At 37.6% G+C, this 12,865-nt stretch overlaps 1 protein-coding gene across 3 annotated transcripts in view; it reads left to right on the top strand.

Annotated features, from left to right (window-relative positions):
* The window catches only part of LOC126458056 (probable multidrug resistance-associated protein lethal(2)03659), a 475,280-nt gene that overhangs the window by 448,192 nt on the left and 14,223 nt on the right, over positions 1-12,865 (top strand). For 2 of the 3 annotated variants that reach the window (XM_050094853.1, XM_050094854.1), the window contains 2 exons: positions 9,707-9,836; positions 12,600-12,710. In XM_050094853.1, the coding sequence (XP_049950810.1) occupies positions 9,707-9,836; positions 12,600-12,710 (241 nt within the window). Of the gene's footprint in view, positions 1-7,114; positions 7,287-9,706; positions 9,838-12,599; positions 12,711-12,865 lie in introns of those variants that run through there. The other variant, XR_007585566.1, reaches the window with a different exon arrangement.

The raw sequence follows: 12,865 nt of genomic DNA, 5'->3' as shown, positions 1-12,865 counted from the left end.
CAATTACTTTATTACTGCCATAAAGCCTGTGTAGTACTCCTAAAGTACAACAATGTTGTAGCTTTACTTATCTCTGTTCTAAGAGAGATGTGTGTGCCCTCCTGTTGTTCAGTTCATCTTTGTTGTTCTGTACTTTTCTTCTTGGTTCACTACATCCTTGGTTTCAGCACCAAAAAATGTTATGCCACGAAAATGCAGTAATGACAGAGTGCACTAATCACAACTTTGTTTCTCATAACAGGACAACACATATCGACAAAAATTAACAACTTATAGATACTCCTCCAAAGAACAAACAGATCATCTCTCACTCAAAGCAACTACTCATTCCACAACAACCATCATAGCCTTCCTTTTCTCCATACTGCATTTCATTCCATATCTCTCAACTTTCTCCATTTAAGGAGTCTAGTTGTTCTTGTACCTCCTTACTGTTTGTTCCTCACATCACAATATCATCAGCAAATAGTAATAACTTCATCTCCCTTTCTCTGTGAGCTTCTTTCATCTCTTCCATTATTTCAGTCATCAACATTATAAGTAATAATGTGTGACACCTCAGTTTCTTGTCTGAACCCTGTAACATTTCTAAACAAATCAGTTCTTCCAACTTGCTTCTGGACACAGCTGAAGTTTTTTTTCATTTATTGCTTGAAGGATTCAGTTGTTTGTTTTCCAACTCCCTTTATCTCCAAGGTTTCCCATACCTTTTCTCTGGGGCAAAATTGTAAACTTTCACTAAGTTAAGAGTTGTCATCACCAGATTTTTTCCATAATCCCAATGCCTTTCCATCAACTGTCTCATACTAAACGTCGGATCCACTGTTGATCTACCAAGTCAAAAGCCATACTGCTCCTCTTCTAACTGGCCTTCCACTTTTCCTTTCATCTTTGTTCCCGTATTCTCTCCATTATTTTTGCTGCTTATGATATGAATGTGATCCCCTGATAGTTATCACATATTTTTCTGTCTCCCTTCTTGGTCAGTGGAATTATTATGTTCTTTCCCCATTCTTCAGGCACACATTTATGAGTCCATTTGCATCTTAGCAATCTGTATAACCATTGTAGCTCTGTAGGTCTTGCAGTCTTTATCATCTCCACACTTATTTAATCTACCCCAGGTGCCTTTCCTATTTTTATTCTTTTCAATGCTAGTTCTGCTTCTAACATTGTAATGTCTTTCCCTTATTCCAGGCCCAGGTTCCCATATCATACTTCTATTACCTTTTCAGTGCTGTTTTTCACATGTAGTAGTTTGTCAAAGTACTCTTTCCATCTTTACCCTATCTCCTCTGGTTCCATTATTAGCTTTCAATTTTCTCCATTCACCAGCTTTGTGTAAGTGCTTTCTTTTCTCTTCCTTTGTAACTCCTTACACCATCCTTTTGGCCCCAGTAGCATTCCTTTTCCAACTCGCATTTGAATTCTTCCTGCCTTTTCCTCTTTTCTTCCTCTGCCACTTTCTTACACTCCTTTTTTACTTTTTTGGTATTTCCTGTTACTTTTTTCGTTTTTATCTCTGTTTCATTCATGCCATGCTTTCTTCTTTTCTTTTACTGCTTCCTTCACTTGCTCATTCCATGTTAGTCTCTCCTTATCCTTTACCACACTGGATATTGTGCCACAGGTGTTCTATGCAGAGCCTACAAATGCCTCTTTAAACTTACCCCACTCCTCTTCCATATTCAGTGCATAGGATTTTAAGCTTAAGTAACACCATGAACTTTCACTGTATACCAATGCCTCTTCTTTTAGTTGTCTTCTTTTTTGTCCCAGCTTCTTGAGATCTCTTGATGAAGAGACACAATATAATAAGTTCCATAGTGATACAATGAAGTTATGTAACAGTTGGTAATTTAACTTCTGAAACTACCAGTTTATTGGCATTTATGGAACGAAAAACACTCTCATACTCTCATGTGGTCAACTGTAACATTTTGTGTGTGTAATGGGACTTACTGTGGTGCAATTCCTTCTGATAATGTAATTAAGCTGCATTAAAGTGTTGCTAGGCAACATAATCAACACCATGATATGTGTCTCAATTAAAACCGAAGCTCGACATTCTAAATAAATTTGCAGTTCATCCCTGTCAAAATCAGTATTGTCTCAAAATCAATTTCCAACATGGTACATTAAGTCCAAGCGCATTGGCAAATATTGTATGTGATTTACAGGATAGCTCAATTATGCACTGGTGTGCAACATATTTTAAATAGAGTGCACAAGTTTCAGTTTTCCATAATGGGCTTAATGACTCTTTTGTAATAACATGATCTCACATAAAGTCTAACTCGAACTGGATTTGTCTCAATCCGAGGCAAAATCATATAATCAAATTCACCACACAGGTCAACGAACTGTACACATGCACTTTTGCACTCCAAGTGATAACTTGTCTCAAAGTAAAAGCCGCACATAAATTCACACTTCTTTTTATGCATACAAAAAAATCAAAACACCTTTATACTAAACAGATAAATTATGGCATGCAATTACTAACTAAACATTTCTGATTCCAAATAAACTTCAAGAACTTGTATTTCATAATCAGTAAAATTTATTGCCTGAGAGAAACTATTAGTTTGCTAAAGCAGATTCATATTACAGTCAACTCGTGTCTGGATGATGACATCATGAATTGACACTTGCTTGGAATGAATGAAATACCTGTCTGAAAAATACTGTCCATTCAGTGATTTACTGACTTTTATAACAAATTTGGGTACCCCTTGCATCGCTACACTTGTACCTTCCTATCTTTTAGTTTCCACATTTTATTCTCCCTTTCTGTCTTTATTCCTTCCATTTTACCCACCCTTATCTTTTCCACCACTACTTGATGGTCTCCATCAGAAGCTTCTCCTATCAGCACAGTTACATCCATCAACTGCCTACAATTTTGCTTTGCCACCAGTAAGTAGTCAATGACCATCCTCATCCTTTTCTCTCCCCACCTATATCTTGTTTTCTTCATTAAGAACATATTGCCTACAGTCAAACCATTTCTGTCATGGAACTCAATCAGTTTATTTCTTTCCTCCTTCTTTTTCCATATCCATATGGACCAATTATCTTTTCCTTCCCTAGTCTTCCCTTCCTCACTGTGCATTTCAGTCATTCATCACTGTTGCTTCCACACCTGTAATTTCATTCTCTAATTTCTCTAGAAATTCCTTGATGTTCTTCTCTTCATTACCTGTCTGTAGTCTGTTTACTTCACTCCATTATTTATCCTCAGCTGAATTTTCATTATCCTGTCACTTGTGTATTCTGCTGCTTCCATGCATTGTTCTGGGTTTGGTTTTACTATTGTACCCACTCCATTTTGGTCCTCTTGTCAACCATTCCAATGAAGTGTGTGTATCCTTTTCTTATTTTCCTCCTTCCTCTTCCTTTCCACCTGACTTCACTAAGCCCCAACATTCCTACGTTCTACAACTGCATGAAGTCTAGCATCACTTCTGCCTTTCCAAACAGGGTCATCAGATTTAGGATGCCCACTTTCATTGCATGGGTGACTAGCTGCCGACTTCCCACAGTTCCCCCAGCACCACAAGAACAGCTTATTGCTTGCAGTGTAGGCCCTAACCTTTTTGAGATTGGTTTTGAAGTACCATTTCATATATATGCTATTATTATTATATCCGCTTCAAAAGGTATTTTAGAGCTACTGCCATCATAGGTTTAGGCCGCTCCTAAAATGGAGAACTGATACCTTTTGTAGAAACTTCGCTAGAGAAATATATGCTATAGGTAATATCAGAGGAAGATAGTTCTTCTGCTTTTTCTATAGTGAGACTGTTGTATTCTCTTCCACTTTCAAAACTGTCGACTCTCTTCAATTTCTATGCTGGCAAGAGGCACAGAGTGCTACCATCCGGAGCCAAAGGGACCAAGGTTTTTTTAACACCTTCCTCCTTGCTCATCACGTGCAAGGCAAGGCTCCTGGCTTGAGATTGGGATTGGTGGAGTACACTCCTACAGTGTAACCAGTAATCCCTGTTTTTTTTAAAGAATCAGACTCCTATGTATAAAATAGCTTCAAACTTCTGATTACTTTACAAATGAGGTAATGTGTTAAATATTTGATGTTAAACATTTAAGTCAGGAAACATTTTGAAACGGGGTTGAAATTATGTTTAAAGTTTGTTCGAAGTTGCTAGATGCTATCACTATCGGATACTGGATGAGTCTATTGTGGATAATTAGCACTTTGTTTTCATACATCTCCTTAACTATGTGTCATTCAAATACAGTCAGTGCTGTATGTGATGCCGTCTGCAAAATGTGTAGTGAATACAGTTAGAAGTACAGAAGAAAGAAAATTGAAACATCATACATAATGTGGCAGTTTTACTGCAGGGACAGTGAAAATTTAGTAACAGATTAACTTTTTTCCTTGTGTTATTTAGTGGCTGGTGTCAGCAAGAAGTAGTTTCTTAAAGCTTTGAAATTACATGTAAATTTTTTTGCAAGTCAATAAGTGCACTCCTTCTCAAATATAGCGTGAATATAGTCTGGATATTTGCACATTGTGAGTTACACATATTTATAAACTATGTACATAGTTTATAAATATAATACTTGTCTTCCTGTGTTTAACTTTTCACATAACTCTTAATTAGGAGATTATGTCAGCATTTTAATTTTTAAATTCGGTCACTATTTATATGAAATATTTAAAATAAAATTTTGTTGTGTCTGGAGGCTATTAGATAGGTGACCTGAAACTGGGTCTGGGTTCTGTACCTCAAGATAGTTGCTTATTAATATAGACAGTGTAATCACACAACCTGGTGGATCTTGGCAACTGGGAAATTGTATCACTCTTAATGTATCACAGTGACAAGCTATCTGGGAGCGGTACCACAACACACAGAAGTTCATTGTTTGCAGTTTATTAAACACGCCAGTTTCAAGTGTAATCTGAGCTGAGAAACATCATTTAACAGCTATATGTGAACTGAATACAACTTTAGCAAGCTGAACTATAATATTTCATTAGTAATTTATCATATTTTAAAAACTGCAATCATGATCTTTCTGGATTCACATGTGATCTGTGTGTTTTTTGTTGGTTTGGAATGGTGGGGAAAATTGCTCAGGGAAATATACCATTGACTGCATTACCTACAAATGGCAGCAATATAGGTCAGCTGCAAAAGTCAAGTGAGACATCAGCTTTACTCCTTGGAAACATAAAAAATGTTTACCTAGACATACACAAGTCTCTAATATTTTTTGTCTAAGATATATCACTCCACAATAACCAAGTTTGTTGGAAGACTCTCATTGGCTGCAAAGCAAATGCTGTGGCCAGAAATTCACTCCCATATGTTCCCAATTGCATTTCCTTCTGGGTCACTGTCATTTCGCCTGTTGTTTGGCACAAAAAACATACAAAACCCTTCTTTTGTCCTACAATTTTATGAGGGGTGACTGAAAAGTTCTTGACCCACCCAATAAAGGTTGACAGCAGTCCACATGTATATCGCTATTTATAAACGTAGTCCCCTTTTTGGGCCACACACTTTTGCAACTGTTGTTGTAAGTCCATTATATCCTCCGTGTAGAATATTTATTCCCGCATGGCACAATAGGCCTCCACTGCAGCCATGAAATTATCATCTGATCGAAAATGAGTTCAAACTAGATGTTTCTTGAGCTTAGGGAAGAGATGAAAGTCAGAGGGGCCCAAATCAGGTGAATGAGGTGGGTGCCTAAGCAGTTAGAAGCAACAGTACTCGATGGCAGACATCACAGTGAAGGATGTATTCACAGCAACATGGTTCAGATGAAGGAGCACACATTTTGTCACATGCTGAAGCATTTCACTTCGATGGCCTCCCTCAGACACATTAGTTGAGCAGCATAATATGCTCCATTCACTGTTTCACCCTTTTTGAGGTGTTCAGCTAGGATAACACCTGTTGAATCCCAAAAAATAGAGACCATCACCTTGTTAGCTCATGTAACAGACTTGAACGTCTTGGAGGTGGGTGAGGAAGGTTGTTTCCACTGCTTCAATTGAACTGTGGATTTGGGTTGAAAGTTGTGAACAAATGCTTCATCCATTGTCACAAAACGTTTGAGAATGTCACAGGATCTGGCTCAAAAAGAGTCAAATTTTTGGTAGACATCACGTGTCCCTTGTGTTTGTTTTCTACTGTCAACATTCTTGGGACCCATCAACATGAAACCTTGTGCATACGAAGTACAGATCTTATAATGTGTCCAATGAGATCCTGAGATATGCCCACTCTCTCTGCTACATGCGGATCTCCCATGATGATATCCTGAATTGCAGTGATGTTTAAACTCCATACTGGTCATTATGGGTCTTGCACTGTCAGGTGCACCTCGGACAGACATGTTGCCCCACTTGAATTCTACTACCTACTTTTTCACAGTGGAATAGGAAGGGGAATCCTCCACTAACATTTCCATCATATCATAACAGATCTCCTGTGCACTCATGCCGTTTTACAGTGGATATTGCAAACTGCATGCTTTCTCTCTTTATCCATTTTTCAAAATGTGTACACTGTGGACATCAAACTGAAAAAAAAAATGAAAAGTATTGCATGTAACCTAGCAAACAAATGTACTGTTAGTTGTTGAACTGACATCCAGCTAGGACAGGTTTTATTGTGGGTGGGCTGAGAACTTTTCAGTCATCCCTCATATATGCAGGCAAATTTTAGCTGAAAATATAGCTTGAATTGTCCCTTTGTTGACAAATAATTTGAGTTTATCAACCATATTTTATTCTTTGAGACAATGTAATTTTATGAGTCACGAACACTACATAGGGGAATTAAGAATGAGATCAATTTCCATCTACAGACCCATAGTTCATAGAATATGTAAGGAATTGGGAGAATGTATACCAAAAAGTAATTGCCAAGTTAAAATTTACAAATAATGGTAGCTTAATAAGACTAATGGAAGCTTAATAAGACAATCTGAAAGGATTATGCTTATCCATTATGGATATTTTAAAACCGTGACTGTATATTGAATGTAAATAAGTTATACACAACTGAAATCAGTCACTTTTTTGAATAATATTGCTTTATTCCATGAACCAGTTTTCGAACCTTTTCAGGTTCATCTTCAGATGGTTTCGGGAGGATCCAGGAAGTTACATCATTACTGGTAGTAGCATAATGCTGGGTGCTGGTTTGCGACAGAAATCAAAAGCTATATAGGGTATTGTGAAAGCTGAAACTGGGAAGAGATGCAAATACCAGGATGTCATTCTCAAAAATGCAGAAAATGTCAGTATCAAAAACCTAGATTTGCCAAATTATATAAACAATTATTTCATAAATGCAACAACTTCATTAAGTTCTAAATTTACAAAACAAGAAAAACCAGAAATTACAAAAGCTGCTTCTGGCACGAGGATGGAGCCAACACATCAACATGAAGTGTTAAAAGTGATAAAAAGCTTGAAACCTAAAATCTCTGCAGCGTAGATGAGGTGGCATTGTCTGTCATAACAATGACAGCCCCAGAGATTGTAAGAGTCTTGGAACACGTTGCCAATTTACCATAGGAGTGTTTCTAGAAAGACTGAAAATCTCAAAAGTGAAGCCATTATTTAAAAAAAAGCAACAAGTATAAATTTAAAAACTATCAGCCAATATCACTCCCTCCAGCATTTTCCAAAATGCTAGAAAAATTGATGAAGCACAGAATCAACAAATATCCAAATGACAATAAAATGCTAAAGAGTTATGAACATAGTAATCAACAAGGCTTCCAGACAGGTAAAAATACAGAAACAATTGTAATGTGCTACACAAAACAAATAATCAAAAATCCAGAAAAAGATAGCAGTGTTGTAGGAGTACAGTTAGATCTCCCCAGAACATTTGATACTGCCAATCATGGCATCCTTTTAGAAAAACTGGATGTATTAGGTATTCAAGGAATGGGCAAAAACTGGTTTGAATCATGGCTACAAAACAGAACACAGATTGTAGAACTGATGTCAGCTTGCTCTAACCACAAAATAAATTTAGTATCAGAAATAAGAGTAACACTAGGCATTATTCTGGGTCCTATATTGTTTCTTGCCTATATAAATGACATCCACACATCAGGTGGTGCAGCAAATGCCATACTATTTGCTGATGATACTAGTATGATAATATGTGCACCAAAGCATTTCTCCAAAAAATAGTGATCAAGTCCTAAAGAACGGCCATTCTTGGTTCAACACAAACAGGTTGACACCAAATTCAAGTAAAACAAATTACATGCAGTTCAGAAAAATAAGCCAAAATATAAATCTTGATCTGTTGTTGGGTGACAAAGCAATAGACAGAGTGACATCTGGAAAATTACTGAGGATTCATGTTAATGAAAACTTAAAATTTAATGACTGTGTAATGAAACTTTCACAGAAACTAAATTCAGCCTGTTGTGCTTGTAGAATTATTACAAATGTTTGTACCTCAGAGGGTGTGAGGATGGCATATTACAGCTATTTTTTGTCTCTTGTAATATGCAGAATAGTATTTTTACATGCCAGCATTTGCTGCTTAAAACAAATTTTATTGATACAGAAGAGGGCTATATGAATAATATCACACAGGCATCCAAACAGGCTCACTGCAAACCCACATTCAAAAACCTTAAAATACTAACAGTACGTTCATTATATATACACAAATGTGTTTTATATGTCAGGATCCACCTTGCAGATTTTGAAACAAATGTAGACTTCCATAGCTACAATACCCTAAGTAGCACAGCACTCTATACAATGAACAAGAAGAACAAAGCCTCAAAGGTATGTCAGTCGCTACAGTACAAAACTTTACAACAGACTGCCAGTCAACATCATAGAGTTAGAAGATGAAAACATATTTAAAGCAGAATTTAAAAAAATCCTACTTGAACAATGTTTCTACTTGGTAAATGACTATGTAGGACAATAAACATTTTATGATAATGTTTATATTAAGGCAAAACTAAAAATATTGTCTTTCACCCCTCCTTTTTATTACATTAACCTATTAATGGACAGCTCTTGTGTGATGTAAAATCTCTACTTAATGGCTGTAATGTATATAGGATGTGCTGTCTAGGGAGGACAAAAGTAAAGCCCTGTGGAAAAAAGATGCAATTATAACACCACAAGTATACATGTATATAAAATTGTTCTACTATGTATTCTACAATTTTTGTATTATTCTGTGGTATTATATATTGTATGATCTTGTATTATTCTGTGCTACTATGTATTGTATGACCTTATATATTTTTACCTGTACTGTTTGATTTGTATATTTCTGTGTTCCATTTCCTTGGAATGGTTTCCCTTAAATTTACATTACACTTGGACAATATCCATACAATATTTATTGTCTACAGATGGATAAATAAAATAAAATAAAATCTTTCTCTTTCTCTCTCTCTCTCTCTCTCTCTCTCTCTCTCTCTCTCTCTCTCTCACTCACACACACACACACACACACACACACACACACACACACACACACTGATAATGATACACTATTATTGGCAAATGTACAAAAGTCACAAAGTAACATGTATGTGACCAATGGCATCAATGCTTATTTCAGAGGATAGTTTACCAGCAAATTATAATGTAATAATTATGCAGCTTTGCTAGATGACGACATTTAGAAATCTTATTTCCACTGAATGATGACTGTAATTTCAGGACTGACTCACTTATACAGCAAACAGTCCATGAGAGGTTTACTGATTGCACAGTACTTACCATTGCTCATCGACTGCACACAATTATTGACAGTGATAAGGTTCTAGTTATGGACAATGGTAATCTGAAGGTAACGTTGCATTTTCAATCAGAAAACAATATTATTTTAGAAATATGTAAAGGTAATCCATGTCTTTTGAGATTTACAAGTAGAAGATTACTTGCTAATAAGATATCAGACATAGCTCAAGTTGGGGCCCTATTCTAGGTTCTAGATAAACCTTCAGGTCATAGTGCTTCAACAAAATAATTAAAAAAAGCAACTTTGCTGGACATACCAAAAGATGAAGGTAATGCATGGACTATAAAAAAATATGATTTATTATGTAGATCCAAACACATCAAATTTTCATTTATGTACATTAGTTACTGAATTGCTCAGCATACTTTGACAGAAATTTTACTATAAATACTTATGGAAAAATTTAACACAAAAGAGTAAGTGGCTGTTATTATTTTACTCTAATACAATAATGATTCTTATTTACATAGTCTTTTGTAGACAATTTACATTACATAAATGTCATCCAATGTATGTAAAATAGTTAATTTTTCATCACATGTGAACGTAGAAACAGGAACGTATTCACACTCTTGTTCTTTTTCATTTCTTCTTCTTCCTTCCACAAATTAGGTGGGGTCTTGGACCTGAATCCAGATCATGAAGAAATCATCAATGATTCTGAACCAGACAAGGGATTTAGGGTTACAAGAGGCTAGTGAGATTTTCTCTAGATGGCCCATAAAAAATTTGACACAGGCAGATGCCATGAAAGTACCCATGGCTGTGCCACAGATTTGTTTACATACTTTATCCTCAAAGGAGACATTGGAATTTTAGGACTTGCAGACATAAGTGCCACCACTGTCATCATGAATCACAGTGATTACTTGACAGAAGGCTTTTACCAACTGCCTGACTCCTCCAACACAAGCTCTGCCAGCGATCCCATCCCAGATGTCCACCATAACGTCCAATCCCTACCGAAATGCAGGAGCCCATCCCAGGATCTCTCTCCTGAGTTCATCTCCCTCTTCACACCAATGGCATGCCACACACCCAACAAACCAGCTTCTCTATCCCAATTCATCACTGTTGATACTATCTTCTTATACATAAGCATTCCCTCTGCCAATGGCCTTACTGCTATTGAACACTACATCTCCTGATTTCCTTCAGACTCCAAACCCACTACCCCATTCCTTGTGCCACTTACCAGCTACACCTGACACACAACTACTTCTCCTTTGAGGTGGAGGTATATACACAAATTCACGGATCCGCATGGCATCCTTCTATGCTAGCCTTTCTATGGGCCATCTAGAGGAAACCTTCCAAGCCGCCCAAAAACCCGAACCCCTTATCTGGTTCAGATTCACTAATGATATCTCCATGGCCTGGACTGAGGGCTACGATACCCTATCCTCATTCTTTTGCAACCTCAACATCTCTTCCATCCACTTCACCTGGTCCTCCCAAAGCAATGTGCCACATTGCTTGACTTCACATTCACCTATCTGATGGTTCCATCCACACCTGTGCCATATGAAACCCACTTCCACATGAAAGAATCACTCCCATACAGCCTGTACACTCACGGAGGACACATCTGTAGTAACGAGAACTCCCTTGTCCATTACGCCAAAACCTTTATGAGGGCCTTCACAGACAATACTACATCCCTATCCCTACCCCCTACCTCAAAAACCTTGTCCACAAACAGATTTTCCATGCCATATCCTTGCACATCCCTAATCCTCCCACCACCTGCAAGAATCAGATATCAGCTACAAAGGAGCAATCCCTTCATGATCCAATAATAGCCTGGACTGGAACAAATGAACACCGTTCTTTGCCAGGAGTTTTATTATGTATCATCATTCCTGGAAATGAGGGATATCCTACCCAAGCCCCTTCCCACCCCCATCATAGTGGTATTCCGTCACCCACCCAAACTCTCCAACATCCTGGTCCACTCCACTCCTAACACTTAACACTGGGATCATAACCCTGTGGAAAACTGAGATGCAAGACCTGCCCAATCCATCCACCAAGCACTCCCTACTCCAGTCCTGTTACTGGCTTATCTTGAGGCAGGGACACAAGCAAAAGCAGCCATGTCATTACTAACTCTGCAGCAATCGCTGCACAACTTTTATGTGGGCATCACAACCAACCAGCTGTCCATAAGTGTGAATGGCCACTGCCAAACTATGGCCAAGAACAAAGTTGACCATCCAGTGGCATAACATTCAGCTGTGCACAACATGCTTGATTTCAGTGGCTGTCCTGCCACTCCATCCCACTCCGCATCTCCATGTCACCCTTGTTGTGTGCTGTAGCCCACTGGCTGTAGTACCCATGCATCACATGCCTAACTTGCACCACTGCCATCCCTCCCTTCTACATTCATAGCTAGCAAACCTGCTGTCTTCCTCTGAGCCACTAGCTATCCATCCCAGCCTCTCTTTCTGCATCTTTTCTCTCCTCCCTCAAAACCCACCTCAACCTAGTCCCCCTATCATCACACAATCCTGGTATGATGTAGGGGCAAAGGTGTATGTGTACATATTTTGTTTATATCAGTACTCTAGCATGACAATGGATTTATTCCAAAGACTAGCAAGTTTTCTTTCTCCTATGTGTTCCTGTTGACAAAATCAATGCTTCTGCTATTCAGTGAATTTTCTCCTTTTCGCATAATTCAATTGTCATTTTGTTGTTATTCCCTCTTGTATTTTGCACTGTTATAAAGCATGAGTCAAGCAAGAGGTATTCTCATTTTTTTACACTGTTTCTTTCATTAGTGCATACTTTTGGATTTAATTTCAGGAATTTGACCATCCGCACATTCTGCTCAGTGACAAGAACAGTATATTCCACAGTATGGTTGAACAAGCAGGAAAGGTGGTATCAGAAGAGTTGAAGAACATAGCAGAAGAAGTAAGTTATTCAAAACTGGAAATATATCTTACACATATACACTACCTGACAAAAAGGTGAAGCACCTGTAAGACAGGGTTGGATGTCTGTGTAACTTTGTACGTGTACATGTCATCAGTGGACAGATAAATGATTAAAGCTGTAATTCTCTTTGA

Source organism: Schistocerca serialis, chromosome 2 (assembly GCF_023864345.2).
Source record: "Schistocerca serialis cubense isolate TAMUIC-IGC-003099 chromosome 2, iqSchSeri2.2, whole genome shotgun sequence".
NCBI lineage: Eukaryota > Metazoa > Arthropoda > Insecta > Orthoptera > Acrididae > Schistocerca > Schistocerca serialis.
This window is presented reverse-complemented; position numbering and strand designations above follow the sequence as displayed.